Source organism: Podarcis pityusensis (genome assembly GCF_964106645.2).
Source record: "Podarcis pityusensis genome assembly, chromosome: 8".
NCBI lineage: Eukaryota > Metazoa > Chordata > Lepidosauria > Squamata > Lacertidae > Podarcis > Podarcis pityusensis.
In genome coordinates, this window is record NC_138033.1 from 28,388,211 (window position 1) to 28,409,748 (window position 21,538).

The 21,538-nt window shown below is 45.1% G+C and overlaps 1 protein-coding gene and 1 long non-coding RNA gene across 2 annotated transcripts; one reads left to right on the forward strand and one right to left on the reverse strand.

Moving 5' to 3' along the window:
• Positions 1-202: 202 nt before the first annotated feature.
• LOC308483081 lies at positions 203-4,278 on the forward strand. Its single transcript, XR_013989582.1, has 2 exons — positions 203-1,235; positions 1,354-4,278. It is a non-coding gene; the product is annotated as an uncharacterized lncRNA (long non-coding RNA).
• LOC308483080 (UPF0500 protein C1orf216 homolog) lies at positions 3,950-10,684 on the reverse strand. Its single transcript, XM_081016630.1, has 2 exons — positions 10,526-10,684; positions 3,950-8,520 (listed from the first exon to the last, which is right to left on the reverse strand). The coding sequence occupies exon 2, from the start codon at positions 8,502-8,504 to the stop codon at positions 7,590-7,592; it is 915 nt and encodes a 304-aa protein (XP_080872756.1). The 5' UTR covers positions 8,505-8,520; positions 10,526-10,684; the 3' UTR covers positions 3,950-7,589.
• Positions 10,685-21,538: the final 10,854 nt, after the last annotated feature.

Here is a 21,538-nt window from a genome sequence, read left to right on the forward strand (position 1 = left end):
GCAGTCTTCACTCCCCTTTTTCACTTGAAATATGTGCATTTGCTTCTTTTGTAATTAATTATTCCAAATTGCTGCAGCTAGTGCACGATCAGAGACAGCGTCCAGGAGAGCCGAGGTCCACACGGGGGCATTCTGCCTAGTGCCCTCACCCCCTTCTTTTGAATTTGGGGGTGATTTATGGGCATAACAGGCAAGGGCAGTGTTCCCCATTCCCTTGGGGCAACAAGGGAGGCTGCCTACTCCCATAACAGCCTCTTAATTACCCCGTGTGGGTCGGAGAGATGGTATTGTCGGCCATCTTCCAATGCGCCCCTAGTGGCCCCCCAGTCCAAGTCTTGTTTCAATATGAACCCTAAGGAAGCAGGAGGAGCCCATTAAAACCTGGACAACGTACTGAGCAGGCACACAGGTCACCTGTCTGTCCACAATCTCCACTACTAGGGTGAGAGGGATTATATTTCTGCTTAAATTACAGAAATTTCTAAATCTGTACCTCTACATATAAATCGGCTTGTGTAAATATTATGCAAAATTGTGCCCCTTTTCAATCTTGTTTCATCTTTTCTTGGGGGGATGCATATGTAGATACGCCACAGGTTTTATAATCTATTCAGCACACACTTTCAAAAGGGTCGGCTCTTGAAGTTTCCGTCAGTGGAAGGAATGGAGCAAGTTGAGCAATCTCCTTTCGCCCATGATGACACAGATAGATGCCCCTACCCTTCAGTTGTTGGTATGAGGATATGAACAGAATAGGCTGCTTTGTGTCCTTTCTCAGGATGCCACGGTAGAAAGATTACGGTATGTCCTCTCTAGAAAACAGAGCAAAGGAATATCCTCCAATAACTAACTCAACTTGGTACTCCTTGTGGGCCAAAAAGGTGAGGGAGGCATATTCTTGCACATTAGACATGTATGACTCACACAAAAGTAAGGTGTACCCTCCAGAATAAACCTGCAAAGGGACATTGGGCCTGTGCATATGTAAATATGGGCGGCCCTAGGTCAGACAAGATGTCTGTCTCCCCCTCTGAAGAACATCCTCCTCAAAACCTCGTAAAATGACTGCCTCGGTCTCTGAAGAGAATGCTCCCAACTCCTCACAAAATGTCTGCCTTCCTCTCTGAGGAGCATCCCCTCAATTCCTCATGAATGCTGCCAAGGCCCCGGTTGCAACTCTGCAGGCTGCATCAAAACAAAAGCACCAAGCCATTTAGAGAGCTTCTAAATACCAGGTATAGGCTGAAATCCTACACCCATATACCTGGGAGCAAGCCCCACTGAACATTATGGGTCTTAGTTCTGGGTAGACATGTATAGGGTTGCACTGTAAATTTGTCTTTTGCTCCACAGCCTGTCTCAGGGAACCTAAATATAGCCACCATGACACAGAAAAGCACCCTAGGCCATTTTGTGGCAGCAAAGAAGACAAGAGCGAGGATGACACATCCCAACTGATTTGGCTTGCAAAATTCTCTATTAGTGATTCAAGTGAAACAACTCCATGGCCAGGCTCTTGCTATAGGCCTCTGTCCTTGCCTGAGAAATAGTTCAATTCATTAATTCTTTTATGGCCTATGTTCTGGCTGTACAGGCTAACTTACCTCATGGCTAAAAATAAATAAAGAATTTCCTGAGGAATAACCATTCTTACCCTGGTCACTTCCAGATGACCTGTTTATTGAGCATTCATCCTGATATGTTTGCAGGGAAGTTATACAAGCAAGCATTATTCCAAACTTTCCTGTGCATTTTCCTATAACTTACCTTGCTTCAAAATCTCGATTTTTGGGGGGTGGCGAAGCATGTTCTGTTCTGTTTTATCATTTTAAAGTGTACACCCTCACTTTTTGAGGAACTTCCCTCACAGAGCAGCTTGGAATCTCCAATAAAAACTGCCTGACAATAAACTATAACAATACAAGAACAGGGTAACAAACAATGGACCACCATAAAAAGCATCCCCTCCAACATTTCTCCAATGAAAATAGGGACGTCCTAAGGAAAAGTGGGACATTCCGGGATCAAATCAGAAACCGGGATGGCTTCTGTAAATCCAGGCCTGAGAGAGGTATGCAGCACTCAAGTGATTAAATTCTCCCAAACTGCCTCAGGGCTGTCAGTTAACAAGGAGAGATGGGTAGCTTACTAAAGGGGCCTATAAACACCTGAGCCGTGACTTAAAGGTGACTCTGCCCAAGGCTTTGTGGAGATTAAACAGACTATTCAAACACTCATTTGAACCTTTCTTCACCTTGTTTTCCCATCTCTTCCTCCTCTTTTTCAGTCTGCTGAAATTCAAGGATGCTAAAAGCCAACAAACACACAATCTATATTTGGAATTTGCCAAGGGTAGAGTTTCATTTAAAGAAAGAACAAGGTTTCTCACGGTATCCACTGTTCTCTGGAAGCCAGGGAAGAATTTGCTCCTGACGCTCTGTGCATAAATGTGGCCTATTTTCAGAGTGATTTCTATCAGTATCTTTACCTCCCCACCCCCAATCCTGCATTCAGTGGTGTCAGTGAAAAACAAAATCTCATACAAGTACTATAAATCTTGGAGACCTACTTTCCATCTCTTTCTACTACATTTGGCCATGCCTCCTTGTGGTTCAACCCCAACATTGTAATGGTGCCATGTGGCAATTGTGCAGAATGGTCAGAAAAGACTTAAGAGGGACTGTTGAAGGTGACTGCTTCCTGCACCCCAGGATGGCTGCCTGAGATGGTCATTGCACTCTGCCTAAAGGTGTCTTCTAACTGTTCCCATTCTGTGTGGAACTGGGAGAACTCAACCAGTCTTTTGACTATTCCTTTGAATAGCCTGTAGATTGGGAGCCTGTGGCTCCGCAGATGTTCCTGAACTGCAATTTCCATCACCCTGACTATTGGCCAGGCTAGATGTGGTTGATGGTAGGAGTTGGAGTCCATCAGCATCTGGAGGGCCACAGGCTACCCACCCTTGAAATAAGTGATTCCACCATGTCTGCCCAATAACAAACTGCTTGAGAAACTGCAGTTTCAAAATCAGCTTGCCATGAGGCCCAGAGTGAAACTAGCTACAGTTATGTTTCAAGAAAAACTAACTCTCCCTTGAATTTGCATTGCTGAACTTGTTTCACGTTGCTTTAGATCCTGGCACTAAAGGAGATCACACAGATCAGGCATGGGGAAACGTTTTCAGCCCAAGAGCCACATTCCTTTCTGGAAACCCTTCTAAGGGCCCTTGGTGGGTGGGCCCAGAGGCAAAAGTAGGCTGAGCAGCAAATGTGAATTTTACCTCTGTACAGCAGGCATTTTCCTACAAAAGTATCACACTTTTCTGTTTTCCATTTATAGAATATGCAACATCCTACAACCAAAGAGCAGGCATGTGGACTTTTTATTTTAAATGAAAAATAACACACAAGCAATACACATGCTTACTTATTGCACATACAAAAACCACCCATTTATACATAATAGTCTGTACTATACCACAAACATAGCAAGCTTTTACCCGTTTAGCGGCATCCAGGAATGGACACAGGGAATTATAGTTTGGTAGGGTGCCCAGAGATCTGTACGTGACACCTCCCACCATACCCTAAAAACTGGGAAAGGGGAATGACTATTAAATCAGTTTAAAGCAGTCATATAGCTATAGAATCTTCCATCATTTCTGACTGGACCATCACCCACAACAGAGTGATCCTAATCAGTGCAGAAATACCATTTTAAAAATGCAGCTTTTGCTCCCAGCAGCTTCTAGCATTAGAGGCAAACTTTTTGGTGCTCCAGCCACCACAATATGGCCATATATGAGCATGTCCTAGAGCTCTACATTCAACTGCCTTCCCCAGGGAATGAACAGCAAGTTCTCACTTTATGGTCTTGTGGATTATTTTGCTCAGAACAAACACTTGCAGTATGGAATGTATCACATTGTCATTTTTGAGTTTCGGTAAGAAGGTTTTTAGCTATTTAAATATTGTTCTGTGATGTTGCATTTTATCTGTTTTGTAAACCACCCTGGGATCCTATAGGTAAAAGGGTGGTTTAAAAGTAAATAATAATAATAATGTTTTGCCCATAATTAGAACTGAATTTTCTTTTCATCTTTTGGTGACATGTGCAGTATTGTTCCTAATTTGCATTACTGATTGCAAATAACAACAAATACTCCCAGGTAGTAATGCTAATTCATGCCACTAATCCAGTCTCCTGATATAAATATGTTATACTATGCAATAAATTCATTCTGTAAAAAAATACACAACAGTAACATACATTTCACATTACATCTTGTCTTTGATGTTGGACGCATAATCTTCATTCTCTTCAGCCTGATAAAACATCAGAGTTGAGTTGAGACTCATTCTCACCTCAACCCAACCCAAGGATTTGAGTTTCTTGATATGGCACCAGTTGTTTAAAATACATAGATATATATATACTATAAATAGAGCTATCTGCATTTTTTAAAAAGTCTAAAACTAAACACATGACATTCAAAAAAATACTCTGCATGTAACAAGTAAAACTTGAATATAATTTAAACAAAGGTCAGTGGGGTAGCAGCTTTAAACACGAATGCATCTTAAAGACTAGGGATTGTATCCAACTAAGTTCTATTCAGAATAGACCTATTGAAATTAATGGACCTAAATTTGTCATGCCCATTCATTCAACTGGGTCTCCACCAAGTATGGCTAATGTTGGATACAACCCTATGGACTTGGTCCAAAGACAGGTTCGATTATGGGAGATGCTTTCATGTTAAGGTTGGATTTTCATCAGTCTACAAAACAACAGCAACAAAACAAAACCCTTAGGCAGTTCTCAAGTTCAATATTACCAACTGATGCCCGAATAGTTACAGTAATGGGAGATGAAGCCTGTGCTCCTGTTATCCTATCCACTAGACACAACATCTGGAGGGCCACAGGTAACAGCATATGTTCCAGCAGCAGAAGCTAGACAGAGAGGGATGTGAGAGGACCAAGCCTCTCAAGAGAGAAGGAGGCAGGAGGTGGCTACTTCTAAGTGCAACAAAAGTCCATGCAGGTGAGCCCACTTTCCAGACCACAGGGCACTTAAACATGAGGTGTTGTATTCAACGTAGTGACAAGGACAATGTTTCAGCAGGACTTCTCCTTGTGCAACAGAATGTTCTCCCCGTCTCCTCCCTGCAGCACCGCAGGTGCCTCTTAAATCAGTTCTGGTTTTTCCCCCAATCCTTCAGAGCAGAATTGGGGATGGCATGCATGCAGAGGAAAAAGGGGGAAATCCCATTGCACTAGAGCTTACTCTTTTGCCAGTGCAAATATTTAGCACCTCGAAACGTTTGACAGTTTCTGACCAAGGTTGGTCCACTGGAAATATTTGACTAGGTGACAGCTGTTCCAGCCCTGACAGCTTTAAAAAAACAAGCCCAACCTTAATATATTGGACAGCAGCAGTGAAAATATTCAAGACCCAAAAAGTTATAATAGTTGGAAAGACAGCCAGGAAGAAGCAACTTCCCTCCTTGCCAGATCACTGTACTGCACCTGACACCATTTGGACCAGATGGGACTGGTAGATCTGCAAACATTACAAAAGATTTCAGCTGGAGACACAGTGTCTTGTCCATTCTTCTAGCAGGCTAGACATATTCAACCTGTTTTATTAAAAACCATTTTGCTTCAGACACATGCAGGGTGGGCAGGAACCTGCTGCTCTGGACACGTTCCAGCTGGCTGCACACTCCCAGTTTTCATAAGCTTTGAGCCATGTGACAGTCATTGTTCACCAACAAGATCCAACACTGCGTGCTTTTGCAGTTGTGCAACTGGACTGATACCTTCCCAAAACATAGCAACAATCATTACAAATAATGAATCTCTGGACATTAGTCCAGAATATTTCTTGAGAACAACTTTCCTTTTGGTGCAAAGCAAAAATATTGATTTGGTTTAATTTATTTAGAGAAAACATTTAGAGCAATAGCCCTAAAAGCCTAGACCACCAGGGTTGTATTTTAGCTCTTATTTCCACTAGAGGAAATGCAAAATATAAATGCTTTAAAAACTTAAATAAGACATCTTGCAAGCAGAAAGCCAGTATTCTGTCACAAGAATGTTGTCTTATAGGATCAAAATCCATAAAAGGTGCAGTTTTTACAGACAATGCAATTATGCATTTGAACCTGTAGATTTAGACTTGTGAAATGGTTCAGCACATCCTCAAGGATTGGCGCAGAATCGGAAAGCTTAACAACTTTGGGGTAGTTTGCATGTGAGGGGTTTTTTGGGACACATGCTAAGCTATGAACAAAAGCAATATCCTGTGCATGCAAAGTCAACCCACACTAACTGGGGCAGCAGCAGGGACGGAATCAACAATGGTTATATAAAAAATAAAAAGCAGAAAAATAATCATGAGAACTAGTCACATTTTCTAATCATTCTAAATCTCTCCATGCTTCCCCCCCCCCCCATTCCAGGCACCTTGTTTTTAGTGCTAGCAGGATCAGCAGTGCATGAATATGCTGGAGGTACCTGGAAGCAGAATAGGAAATGGAATAGGACAGATAGCTTGGACCTGGATGGGAAACAGAGCCAACACCACTGTTTCTGCAGTTGACAAGCACAAAAGGAAGATGGAGCAAGTTTGTTTTTTGCTGCTCCAGAGGTTCAAATTACAAGAAAGGAGATTCCAACTAAACATTAGGAAGAACTTCCTGACAGTAAATGCTGTTCAACAGTGGAATGGACTGCTTCAGATGGTGGTGAACTGTCCTTCACTGGAGGTTTTTAAACAGAGGTTGGATGGCCATCTGTCAGTGATTCTTTAGCTGTGATGCCTGCATTGCGGGGGTTAGACTAAATGAAACTCTAGAATTCTATGATTGTATGACAGGGAAATGACCAGGAGACGGTGTAGAAGGCAGGCAGCAGGAAAACAACCTGGAAGCACAGTGGGGTAGCCTTCTGGCTTCACTTAGAAAAATAAGTAGCTCAGACTCAGGGAATGTAACAGATCTAGAAGCTGCAACGGGCAAAGTATCATCAGGATTGACTGTCTTGCATCACCTGATATTCAGGATCATGAGGATTCTGCTCCAAACTGTTTGTATCATGGTTTGAGCCAGATTGAAGTTCCTTTCTCCAACACAGGGCATAAAGGCCAATGGCAACTGACCCCTTTCAAGCTCCTTTCTCCTGGTCCCAGACATCAGGCTTCAAGGCATATATACCAATGTCCTTCCCAGCTTTTATTCATGTTCTTGAGACCTTATCATAGGATCAGATTCTCTGTATTCCATTTTGTTATCCACTGTGTTTGCATTTCACCAAGAGAAGCCATGCACCAAAATGAAGAGTGAAACAAGCTTGAAAAGTTGCATCTACTTGTAAATAATATGGGCCATGTGCTGGGCTCAATATGCCCATGCTCAGTGGGCTACTGATGCTCTGGTATACCACAGGAGGAACATCAAACATTTTAAAAAGCACAAGTCTCCCACCCATGCAAATATGGAAATCTGTAGGCACCTCGCTTGTGTGACCAACCTAAGGACTGAAGGGCCCACAGAAAGAGAAAAGTGCGAATGCGTGTCATGTCCTTTACAATTCTGCCTGAGCTGGGTTCTTGGCATAACCCATGCCTTGCTGGACACATCGAATGAGTTCCTTGCGGTTGTCCAAGATGGTGTCAAAGCTCTCCTGCAGCCGGTTTTGCTGGTCAACCACCTTCTGCTGGAGGCTGCGGATCCAGCGGAGTAAAGCCAGGCGACGATACATCACCAAGTGGACATGGTGCTTCTCTTTCTCCTGCTCCTTGAACTTCTTCTTGTCCTGAAGATTGCGGAAAGCCTCAGCCAGTGCTGGGAAGAGGGTCTCGGAACTAGGAGGTGAGTTCTCTGGCTCAGCGTCAGCAGCGGAACATGGTTCTCCATGACCCTTCCAGTCTTCAGTGGCAACAGCAAGCATGTCCCAAGCACTGGCTGCCCCGCTGTCAGGACTATCAATGCTTAGGGAACTGCTGGCATAACCATTGTCCTCTAAAGGGGAGCTGGCCAGCTTCCTTTCTTTTATCCTCTCCTTGGTCACCACCTTCTCATGCTCTGGGTCATTGACTTCTGCTCCTTCTGGTGGTCTGCGGATGTCCTCTTCCTCCTCCTCTTCTTCTTCTTCTTCCTCCTCCTCCTCCTCCTCTTCTTCAGAGGCAAAGGACATGCCACCAGACTTCAAGCCCTGGGGGACATCCTGTGGTTGGCTCATTGCAATTTGCCTCTGCATGAGCACTATTTGGTTATCAGATGCCTCCGGTTCATTGTTCCCTCCTCGCTGCTCCGATTCCCCTGGCGTGCACTGGCTCCAGTTCTCATTGGTGTCATAGGCCTCCTTGCCCATGAAATTGAGGTTTGTATCTGGCCGACAGTCCCTTCCACCAAGGTAAGCAGTGTCCAGTTGAGAGTTCCCCTTTGCCTCATTGAACAGCGGGTTAATGGGTATCTCTGGCTGACACATGGCGAACATCTGTGCACCCTCCCTGCTGGGGAAAAGAGAGTAAGAGAGAGAAATATAGGAACAAAATGTGTAACCCACACACAGGTCACATCCACGTAAGAAAATAATAATAAGAATAATAATGATGATAATAATAATAATAATAATAATTTATTTGTACCCCGCCCATCTGACTGGGTTTCCCCAGCCACTCTGGGCGGCTTCCACATAACATAAGCAGAACATAATCATAACATAAGCAGAGCCTGCTGGATCAGGCCAATGGCCCATCTAGTTCAGCATCTTCTTCTCAGTGGCCAACCAGGTGCCTGTGCAAAACCTGCAAGCAGGACTTGAGCACAAAAGTGCTCCCCCTGCTTGCAGTTTCCAGCAACTTGTATTCAGAGGCATAATACCTCTGACCTGTGGGCAGACCATAGCTTCCATCACTAAGGGCCTTTTTTGGACTATGTCAAGAATGGGGAACCTGTGGCCTCCAGATGTTGTGGGACTCCAATCGGCTAACATGGCCAACGGTCAGAGTTGATGGGAGCTGGAGCCCAACAACATCTGGAGAGCCACAGGTTCCCCATCTCCTGGTCTGTGCCATGTGTGAAACAGCCCTCAGCTGAAACCCCACAAGTCACAATTGGGTGGTAAACCATTTTGAGAGGCTGTGATAAGGCACACATCCGCAGAGGACACTCACAATTTGGTTTCTTTCTTTCTCTGCTCCTTCCAAATTTGCACCCCAGCAATGTCATTGCCTCAGGCTGTGGAACTTTGGCAAACCCTGGCAGTAGCATGCAATATATTTTTTCAAAAAATAAAACACCTACAACGTGACTTGAAGAGAGGCTGTTGGCTGTGACTTTTGACAGACAGAAAGACAATGGAGATGGAATTCACCTACAGCTGGGGCAGGGTGAGGCTCATGGCTCTCTAATGTTTTTGCTGACTTACAACTCCCATCATCCCTGACCACGGGCCATGCTGGCAGGGGCATTAGGAGTTGGAGCCCAACAACACCAAGAGACACACAGGTTCCCCACTCTTTGACCAAGAGCTGGTAACCATTTTTAAGTGGCCAGTGACCTGTTTCTCAGAGCATCCTCTGCAGGCTGATGGGGTGCAGAGATATTCCTGCTTGCCTTCATGCACCACCATTGTAAAAATAATTTAGTTCACCAACCCAAAGCATTTTCATGACTTTAGGCAGATTACAGGCCCAACAAGGGAAAGGCAGTAGGTTTGGGAGCCTAGGGTGTCCTGGAGGTTGCAAAATGAACACTGGGCAATTCATGGACAAACTGAACAACTGAACAGAGGGTGATGAGGCCTATAAACAGAGAGACTCTGCTACTCAGCTGCAGCACAGCTGATTCCCATACAGCAGTTTTTGCCAACCTAGTACCCTCCAGATGTTGTTGATCTACAACTCCCATCAGCCCCAGCCAGCCCCATATGGTGATGGGAGCTGGAGTCCAGCTACATCTGGAGGACACCAGACTGGCAAAGGCTGCTGCTCAGCAAGGATGGGGAACTTGTGGCCCTCCATATGTTGCTGGAGTCCAGCTCCTAAACCTTGCCAGTGATCAGGGATGATGGGAGTCGGAGTCCCCATCTGGAGGGGCACAGCTTCCCTCTCCCAGCTATACACAGTCTAAGGGGAGGCTGGGCAGTTTCCACCCCTGCACCTAAATACCTCCTAAGCGTGTAGCAGTTTTGTCTACACACACAAACACACCGGTCCTAATCCTCTCTCGATCCCACATTGTTTAACTTTACGACACACGAATTCAGCAAAGGAGCGGGGGCGTCCATCTGGCATCCTGCCAAACGCAAGTGGTTGCGCAGAAGGGCACGGTCGCTGCTGCAAAAATCCCTTCACAAGCAACAAACAGGGAATATGATGCAGTTTTGTCCCAGCTTTGGCACCGAAGGGGATCTGGTTGCAACCACCACCACCACCCCGCCGCTCTGTGTGTGTCAGTGCGCCAGCCCCTCACAGCTTTCTCGCTTGCTATACCAGGCATGTAACCGGCACTCACCGCTAGAGCCTTGCAGAAAATCAGTGGGGAGGGGTGGGGGGTGTTTCAGTCTGCGTCTCTTGCCGCTGAGCTGCTGGAGAACGGAAATCGCATTAGGCAATGAAGCAGGAAAGCGTCACGGGCTGCCCGCTTCCTAGAGCAGGCAAGGTTGCTGCTGGTACTGCTGGCATGCAGCGGGAGGAGGAGAGAGCTCGGCGGCCGAGCTGTGAATGGCGCGCTCTGCAGCCACACAGGACCGCCGCTTGGGAGCACGACAGCAAGGCAGCGCCGCCACAGCACCTCCTCCGTCCGCAGCCAGAGAGGGCCCAAGACCAGTGCTGGACTGGTTTCCGGAAGACTAGCTAGCGCCTCCCCATACACACACCCGCCGCCTGCCCGGGCCAGTTCACACGACCCAAACTAGCGTGTAGAGAATGCGAGTGGGACAGAAGGTGGGAGCATTTGGGGGCGGAACCGACCTGTTGCTGGCATTCTGGCCGCTAAACGAGAAGAGCGCCAACGTGCGTAAATAACTCCTTACGGCTTCTCTTGGTCGACAGACACGGGTGAATCACATGGCAAAACTCTCTGCGGTGGACCGACTCAAAGTGTGCCGGGGATAGGCGGGCCGCGAGGAGGAGGAGGAGGATGATGATGATGATTTCAACTTATACACGAGATTGAATGCTATGTATGTGTACACTTGTGCATCAGTGTATACATGTGTGTCTGTATGTGTATGTATGTATGTATGTGTATGTATGTATGTGTTTGTGTGTATATATATATATATATATACATATACATATATATATACACACACACACACACACACACACACACCCCTCCAATATCAGAGGGCGTGAATGCCATGGGGGAGGGTTGTGGTTCAGTGATGGAGCATCTGCTTTACATGTAAACACTCCTTGATTCAACCCCTGGCATCTCCAGGTACCGCGCCCATCTGAAATCCTGAAGAGCTGCTGAAGGTCAGTGTAGATCAGAGATGGCCAAACTTGGCCCTCCAGCTGTTTTGGAACTACAATTCCAATCATCCCTGACAACTGGTCCTGTTAGCTATGATGGGAGTTGTAGTCCCAAAACAGCTGGAGGGCCAAGTTTGGCCATCACTGGTGTAGACCTTTGGCCAGATATTGCTGAACTACGATTCCCACCATCTTTGGCCATTGGCCATGCTTGCTAGGGCTGATGGGAGTTGTAGTTCAGCATCCTATGGAAGGTCAAAGGTTCCCCACACCTACTGTAGACCTCCGAGCTAGATAGAGCAATAGTCTGATTCAGTACCAGGGATATAGGAGTGGAAGAGTGTGGTAGCGCTCATAGAATTGTAGAATTGGAAAGGACCAGGAGGGTCATCTAAGTCTTGCTTGTGGCCTTCCTGTTGGCTTCTGTGAGAAAAGGGTGGAGGACTGAGTCTTTGGCCAGATATGGGAAGGCCCTTCATAATCTCAGACTGTTCTGAACACCCTCACAAAAATTAGCTCCCTGCAGTGTGAGTAGAAACCAAGGGAGGTAATCAGGTTTGAATTCATTTTAGGGTTCTAAGCTGTAAGTGCCCTAAACAGCTGTGCCACCCTTTGGCTGTACTGGAGTGAGAATTACTATAAGTACTGTTGGTCATCAGTTATGGGGAAGTGCCGTAGCTCAGTGGTGGAGCACATGCTTCGCTTGCAGAAAGTCGCAAGTTCAGTTGCCAACCTTTCCAATACAGTGGATCGTTCTGAGTTTGCAGGGTGTGGCATGATACTTGCCCAAGGCCTTGGAGAGCCATATCCAGGCAGCAGTGGTGGCTGGTGCCCATTGGGACTGGTAGGATGGAAGGCAGGGAGACCCAACAGTAGACAGAACCAGAGCCAGTGATAGGTAGAGCCAACTAATTTCACTTTTGTCCCTGTTCTCTTACCTGCTGAAATCTACAAGGGCAAATGGGTGGTAGTTTTTTTTCTTTCTGTTCTGTACCCCACCCTGGTATCTGTATTGATATGACAGCTTCATATGTAAGCTCAGGGCAAATCTGTATCACTTGCCCATTCCTTCATGTCTCCCACACCCTTCCTCATACCCACTACCATCCCCACAGATAGTATGATCTCAAAAGGGTCTCTTATCACTACTCTGTGCCCCGGAGGCTTCTTGTCAACTTGAAATGAGAAGAGGGAGATGCTGGAAGAAGACCAAAATTCTGTAAAAGAATTTGGGGCACAGGAGTGTCTGGTCACATGAGAAGCCACATAGGAAGTGGAGATAAAGGGGCCTTTTGTGTTCACTTGGAGGACATTGAAGCAAATTTTATAATTGCGGTGTTATTTTTATTGCAAAGTATCAGCTGCTTTCTACACAAGAAGTCTCTTAAGTGACTTACAAAATGCTAAGAGCATAAAGCATGTCCCACACAATTCTCTCCTGTTTTCATCCTCACTACAACCCTGTAGGTAGTTTAGGTTGAGAGATAGTAAATAGTCGTAAGTTGAACTTCATAGCTCTGGAGATGAGAACCCCTAGTCCTGGTCTGACAGTCTAATGCACTAGACGATCTTACAAGTTGATTAACAAAAAATTGTCCAGTAGCACCTTAGAGACCAGCTAAGTTTGTTCTGGGTATAAGCTTTCGTGTGCGTCTGAAGAAGTGTGCATGCACACAAAAGCAGAACAAACTTAGTTGTTCTCTAAAGTGCTACTAGACAATTTTTTATTTATTTCAATTGTGTCAGACCAACACAGCTACCTACCTGAAAGTTGATTAACAGTACAGTGCTATACATGGTCTACTCAAAAGTAAGCCCTAGAAAAGTAACTTACCCCAAAGTTTGTATTAGGATAGCAGCCTGTGCTGTTTATTTATGTAACAAGCAACATACATTTAATAACAATAACAACATACTTATAAAATTCTTTAACCAGTTGATAACCCTGCTAAAAATGCAGTGCAAAAAGCAAGCGGGGAGCAAGGTTTTATTTTTAATTTTTAAAACACATTATTGCCCCAAACAAACAACACCCTGCTGATTCTGTCCAAAGTGTGCTGTGGGTTATTTCATTATAATTAAGAGCAATGGGCAGAAGTCCTCATTTGACAGCTGTGGGAATAGTAAATGGGAAAGTCCAGGTCATCCCTGCAACCGATTCAGCAGCCTCCGCTTTTCATCCTAGCAAGTCATTCATGGGGAGAGGCATTTTCTGATAGAAGCAGATCTCATTTGGGCTTTAAAAGCTCAAACCAGCACCTTGAACTGGGCCTGAAACCCAGCTGGATGTTGACACAACAACGGTGGCAACTTTGATAGACTATGCTGGCACCTTCCCTCTCATGGTTATTTCAGAACATCAGTGCTCCCAGTAAACCCAGAGTAATCCAGAATGCCCTTTCCATTTATTGTAATTTTGATCTGGCAACCTCTGCCGAGATCAAATACCCGGAGTCCCTGACATTCAGGCATGCTATTTGCTATGCGCTAGAGATAACAGCTCAGCTCAATATCTGATCCAGGGTTCATGCAAGTAACTGCCCATGCTCCTCTCCTGCCAGCAACCTGCTTTTCATCTGTTGTGTTTTCTCTTAACCAATCCAGCCCAATGTGCCACAGCCTTTGAACAAAATTGTTCCCAGCAGAGGCCTCAAGACCCCACTCCCCAGCCTGATGACGTCGGCATGTGTCACAAGAGCCTGTTGCTCTAACCTTTTTCCGTCAGGAAGGATGAATAATCGAGGCCTAACCAGTCCCGCATGTGAGGGAAGCTTTGAAGGGGAAGATGGCCAGGCACAAGACACGAGGGCAAAACCACCAAATCGGAGGGGTGGGATGTTGCACGAAAGCTGCCTAACTCATCCTCTGGCTGGCTCTTCAGGGCTCCAGACTAACTCTACAACTCATATCAGCCGCGGTAGAGATTAACCGGCTTTGCCCTTTTAAAAAAAAAATAGGAGTCAGCAACTTGCAGAAAGCAAGGATGTCAGCAGAGCCATTCGGGACCAAACTTTGCTGGTCCATTCATTTTTTTTTTTTAAAGCAATTTATTAAATTTTACAATAAAGATAAACATAATAAACAATGTAACATTGATCTTAACGTATTTTCACATTTTCTTTGGACTTCCTCACATCTCCCGCTCCCATTTTCATCGTTGTAACATTTTGTCAGCAATTTATCATCTTATTTAAATTCTTATATCCCTTCTATGTTTCATAATCTTATAATTCTCAAAAGGAGCTAAATTTCACAGTCTTACTTATTTTCTTAAAAAACTTCTAAATTTAGTGGTGCTCAGTTATTTTGATCTAGCATCTTGTTTAGCATTCACTCAAATTACAATACTTTTGTAAATAGTTCTTAAATTTCTTCCAGTCCTCCTCAATCCTCTCTTCTCCCAGGTCACGGATTCTGCCGGTCATTTCAGCCAGTTCCATGTAGTCTATCAGTTGTATCTGCCATTCTTCCAGTGTGGGTAGATCTTGAGTTTTCCAATGTTTTGCGAGAAGTATCCTTGCTGCTGTTGTTGCATACATAAAGAATGTCTGGTCCTTCTTTGCCACCCCTTGGCCGACAATACCCAAAAGGAAAGCCTCTGGTTTCTTAGTGAAGGTATATTTAAATACCTTTTTTAGTTCATTATAAATCATTTCCCAGAACGCCTTCACTTTAGGGCAAGTCCACCAGAGGTGGAAGAACGTTCCCTCACACTCTTTGCATTTCCAACACTTATTATCAGACAGGTGGTAAATTTTGGCAAGTTTGACTGGTCCATTCAGTCCAGCATGCCAGGGTTCCCACAATTTTTTATTGCTTATTCATTCATTTAAAAGCATTTCTAAACCTCATATTTAAAAATCGAAGTGGTATATAAAAATGCAATAAAGCAGTGTCATAAAAACAGGTGCAACATAAAAACCAGGAAAAGTATTATAAAAATCAGAATTCAGTAATAATGGGGCCCTTTCTTATGGGTCAGAGAAAGTCAGGGCAGAAAGATAACCCTGGGAAGCACACAAGCAGGGTACACATCCAATAGATGTCTCCTGCTGCTAGTCCTCATAAACTCTTACTCATTGGTGTAAGGTAGTAGTGGAGAACCTCCAGCCCATAGGCATAATGCCTGACAGGCCTCCCCATTTGACAGGTGAAGCCATTTTGATGAACCCACCTGCCCTAAGCCTGATGCCATATATGGTGTCAGGTGTGGGTAGGTATCTTTGTATCTGCAAGGTCCTGTGCATAACATTTGGCAAACTCTGACAATCAGCTGATTGTTGGGGCTTCCATGCATAACACTATGCAAAGATGGGTGACCTGGCAACCCTACCAACCTGCCAAACCTGGCTTACGGCCTGGGAATATGGCACAATGGAATGGAATTTGATTTCTCTCTCCTTTTGCCTTCACCAACAGGATGAATGGAGACTGACCTGCTTAGGTGGTCAGCGGACCATCAGTCTCAGCAAATAGGATCAATGGTCAGAGATGATGGGATTGGTACTCCAACATAGTCTGGAGGGAGCCATGCTGGCTGTAACCACTATAACATTTAATTCATTTTTAAAAATTTAAGTATTTATATTGTCTGCCTGAACCTAACCAGAACAGGCCTGATGGTGAGTGCTGTACTCTTCACCCTACCCCCTACCAAAGTTGAAAATGTCAAGAATTTAAAGGCAAGTTGCTCTGCTTGGGGTTACACAATGACACCATTGGACAGTGTGTACTTGTGCCTATTGACTCATCCAGAGCAGGATTCAGGTCAGGGGTGGGAAACCTCAGGCTCAGAGGACAACTGCAGCCCACAAGGCCTCTCCATCTGGCCCTCAGGACTCTTCCTAGGCCATGCCCCCTTCCAGGGGCCATACCCCTTATTGGCCCCTTTTCACACCCTTTTTGAGTATTTTTTCTTTCTTTCTGGAAAGTGTCCTTGAACTCAGACAATGCTTCTTGAAGGTGAGTGAGCATAGATACTATGGTACTTTACAACGGTAAAATCTGCATTCGTTGCTCTGCCTACCTTTTGTCCCTGGCCCCGCCCTCTGGTATGTGGCCCTTGAAAGGTTGTTCAGAAGGGAATGCATCACTCAGACTGAAAAAGTTTTCCCACACCTGTTTTAAGTAACAGGTAGGCTTAGGGAGCAGCATTGAAGCTCTCAGATGAGAAATGTGTGCCACAAGACCAAAGTCCAGAGGAATAATCTATCCTCCTCTTCCTCCAACAGTCTCGTTCCTCCTCAGATTCCAGCTCAGAAGGGTTTGGGAGCTGTGGCATTTGATGGGACCCTGTGGATCACAGTCCCCGCAGGTGGGGCTTGGAGGTTAAGCAGTGTGACACAATGGCGACTGAAGCAATTTGCCAGCTCTCCAAATTGTAGTGTAGAAACATCCAGGCAAACTCATCCTCCTCACCAATGGGTTAAAGCTTCAGTTTTCTTTTTAAAAACTTCCTCGGACCATCTGTAACCTAACCCTCCCCAAATGCCTCATCTGAATTTAATAAAGCAAGAGGGGAGTTGGAGAAATCTCCCAAAAAGCTTTCATAGAAATTAAAGTAAACAATGCGTTGACCTCCAGCCCTTCGTTGCCCTGCTGCTGACTTGGGCCTGCTTGTTACGGTTACAGACGGTTTGGCGTTTTTTGTTTAATTGTAAACACATTTGGTAAATACGCCAGGATTTGGTGGTAGCTCCAAAGGGGTCCATTAATGCACCGGTAAAAAAAAGCAGGGAAATGACTCCCATGGAAGGAGAGGAAATCTCCCATGTGAACGGGGGGGAGGCACACTGCTGAACAGGCCAGAGACTGACAACGAGAGGCAGCTGCTCTCTCAAAAAAACCCGTAAGTGGACTGGGGGCCATCTTGGATTCAGCTTTGAGCAAATCAGTCAGGAGCTGCTTGCTGTTAGGGTAAGAAGCCTGTCCTATTTACAAAGCACAATTTAGGCTGCTAGGAAATGTACGGTAATCACCATCCATCCAAATGGTGGCTCAGAAAGACCTATTGGTGATACCAGATGGAGAATTGTATTGTTTGTTACCCATGTTTTTTGTGGGCAATACACTGAACCAGGGGTTGGAAACCTGTGATCCTCCAAGTGTTGCTGAACTACAAGACCCTGTATCGCTGACCATTGTGCAAGCTGGTTGGTCTAATGGGAGTTGGAAGTCCAACAGCAACATCCAGAGGGCCATAGGTTCCCCCTGCCTATGTGCTAAATAGGCTATGGACATTGTTGGCTTCACATGTAAGAACATAAAGAGTCTCCTGGATAGTCTAGCATCCTGCTCCCACAGTGGTCAACCATAGGTCTGTGTGAAACCTGCAAGCAGGGCCTAAGCACAAGAGCACTCTCCCTTTCTGTGGTTACCAGTAACTGGTATTTATAAACATACTGTCTCGACCACAGGGTCAGAGCATAGCCATCATAGTTAGAAGCCATTGATAACCTTACTCTCCATGAATTTGTCCAGGTTGGTGGCCATGGTTGCCTCCCGCGAGACTGAATTCCATAGTTCATGCTGCATGAATAAGTACTTTGTTATATTTGTCCTGAATCTTCCAACATTCAGCTTCAATTGAATGTCTACAGGTTCTAGGGTTAAGACAGAGGGAGGAAACCTTTTTATCTGTGCAATTTCTTCATGCCATGCATATGCTCACATACCTCCACATCATGTCTCCTCTTACTTGCACTTTCTCAAATCTGAACACTCACACAACCTATAGAAATCCTGATACATAAAGCAGAAGTCTGCAGTCACACTTAGAAAATGCTCTGACTCCAAAGAAGAAGGAGTCTCACCCACAGAAGCAAAGAAGTGAAGGAAGTCAGGAGTTTGGTCCATTCATCTCAGTGTTGCCTGCGCTGGCTGGCAAAGGGTCTCTAGAGTGTCCCCTGTTCACAAGAAAGCTGCTTGTGTTGGGAGATGCCTTCTGCCACATCAGGACATTGGTTCTTCTAGCTCAGTATTGTCTACTGCACTGACTGAGCAGCTCTCTAGGGTTTCAGACACGGATCTCTCCTAGCCCTGGGGCCTTTTACATGCAAAGCACGTGCTGAGCCACTCACTTACTGCCTGTCCCGGCCTTGTTCATACAATGCAATGTACAAACTAATTGCAGTCCACTGTTTCTTAACTACCGGGTTGTTTTTTTAAGTCAATGGCATCAGAAATGAACAGCAACCACCACTATCTTGCCATTCTTCTTTGCCTACTAGCTTTTTCCTCAGGTATATTAAATTTGTCATTCTTTTAGGCTCAAAGCAAAGAAACAAACTTGTGAGGGATAAAGGCACTAATCAGATCTTCTGCCACATCCAAAACTGGCAGAATGTTCAACCGCTTACGTAAGCCTCCTTTTTGTTGAATAATAAACAAACAAACAAACAAACCAATCACCAGGTGAAAATGTTCCTCTTCAACCAGGCCCTGGGACGATTAAGATCCAATGCCCTTTTAAATGAATTGTGGGAGGGGCAGGCGGGTTATTGGTTTGTTCTTGTTCTTGTTTGTATTATGTATTTTATTATTTTTATGTTGTGAACCACCCTGAGATCTATGGATGAAGGGCGATATACAAATTTAATAAATAATTATAATTATAAACCACTGTTCTAGTCCATAAAGTTACCAGCCATTGCCAACAATTATATGGATACTGGAAACAAGTGTCAGAGAAAGTTGTGACAAGATGGCGGATTCAGGGCCCAGTGCTGGAAGTACCAGAGAGTTGGGTTCCACACACAGACAAAATTCCTTTGGTTCAGTGAGAAGCCTAGAAATGACTACATTAAGAAACATCCCCAAAGGGGATGTACACACCATACATTTAAAACACGCATCCTACAAAGGAATCCTGGGTAGTTTATCCTAAAGCTACCATTCCCAGCACACTTAACGAAGTGCAGCCCCTGGGATTCTTGAGGTATGGGGGGGAGTGCTTTAACTCTGCTTTAAATAAGTATGCAGCCAGAGTCCCAAAGGCAGTTCCTGGCAAGGGTGTTTTATTAGATGGGGGGTGGTCCAGAGAGCCTAAGCCTCTGGTGTTTCACCCTAGATCTCCCTGCCTTTTTATTTTGTTTTGTTTATAGAGAAGCTGGGTACACTGAGATCCCAGTGACCCACCTACTTAATTTCCCAAAACAGAGGTGGATTTAGGGCAGTGTGACTGGTTCTGCCACACTGGGTGCTGAGCCTAGGGGGTGCTGCAGGGCATCACAATTATGACGTAGTGAATTGAGCAGAAGGGAAGGCAAGAGGCATGGGGGAGGGCTGCATCGGATTTTGGGCTCGCACAGGGTGCCACTGAAATTTGAAAGACCAAAGTCCCGCCCCTGCCCAGAAGCATCTGCAGATGTAAACCAGCCACTTGCTCCCCAACCATATGCAAAGTGATCTCTAATCCACTCCCACTATAAACATCAATAGACCCCCCTCCATTTATTACATACCTTAGCCACTCTCTCCAAATTCCCCTCCAGGGATAAAAATAATAATCAAGATACTCTATCTGTGCCAAGAAAAAGCTGAGGTTCTGAAACCTGTGCCACATTATAAAATTAAGCAAATTTGCATACTCTCTCGTATTTTCCATAATTTATTCTGCATTCCCCACCCCCCAATTTTGCCCAAATGAATCTGCATCTGGCAGTCATAAGGAGGGAGGGGCCCACGGATATTTAGGCTCTGATTCCCACCCACCCCAACACACACACACACACACACAGAGAGAGAGAGAGAGAGAGAGAGAGAGAGAGAATAGTATGTTCTGCAATACATCTGCCTACTTAAATCTTACCAGGCATTGCTTATTTACATTGTCTAATCATAAGGGCTAGAAACTTGCTTTCCCCCCCCCCCAAAAAAATAATTAATATTATCAGGAATTCAAATTCTGAATGGCCAATTCCAAATTCTGCACTCATTCTCTATTGCACAGCAATGCTGAATTCACAGAGCTAGGGGAGGGGGAGGAATCCAGTCAGTTTGCACTTTCATTCACACTTCCTGAAACAATAAACTTCTCTGAATCTTGCAATGCAGTTCTCCAGCCAACCAAGTGTGCATGGAGACGCACATATTAGTGGGAAATAAAGTACAAAACTGCATTATGTTTGCTTTTATAAATGCATATATTAGGCCAAACAGCATACAATAATGCATAAGTTAGGAGAATCCTGTACAATTCTGGGCCGTTTTTTTAATAAAAATATGAATTTGCAAATGGATGTCGAAATGGGGCAAACTAAACTTACGGTTGGACACAAGAAAAATTGGGGGGGGGTGAAATTGACATATCCATCCATCTCTACACAGAGCCCTACGCTTTGCTAACTCTCCATTGTCGCAAACGAGTGGGGTGGGGGAGGTTAAAAATATGTGACGTTTTCCAGGGAGACAATGCCCTCACTGCGGTCTCTGCTTTCTTAACTCCCACTCTTCTCCCTTCTCTCCCCAACCCTCAAAAAAGAAATGTGGCGGGGTAGAGAGTTGAGCAGCTATCTTGACTCCAGCCAGTGCAGCCTGCCAGGAGGAAGGCCTGGTGTCCCTTAGAGGCTTCCTCTGTGGTTTTATCTGCTGCTCCGCTACAAAAGAAGAACTTTGATGCCAGCTCCTTCCCTTCCATTAACGCAGGGTCCAAAAAGAAAAGAAAAGAAAAAAATCCACCATTTCCTCTCGCTCTGTGAATTGCTAATAAACTCCAGACAGAAAGGTCTGATTAGGAAATTGTTTAGGAAATTGAAAGGAAAGGGGGAGGAGGGGTGGGACCCGTTCCATGCTCCAGTTGAGCCAACGCTGCTTTTCTGAGCACGTGAGCCGGGGAGAGTGAGCTTGGCTTCGCAATACGCTTGTCCGCTGGGATCCTGCTCTTCTCCCTTTTGCGCAACCTGTTTCTGCAAGCTGGATCTGTCATGCAAGCAGAGACATTGCCACATGGGTCTGAGGGCTAGGGCTGCAGGGATGAGGCCCGAGCCAAATAGCTGATTTTCAGTTTGTTGCTGCCTGAAAGGGGTGCTTCCAGACTGTCAGTATTTTG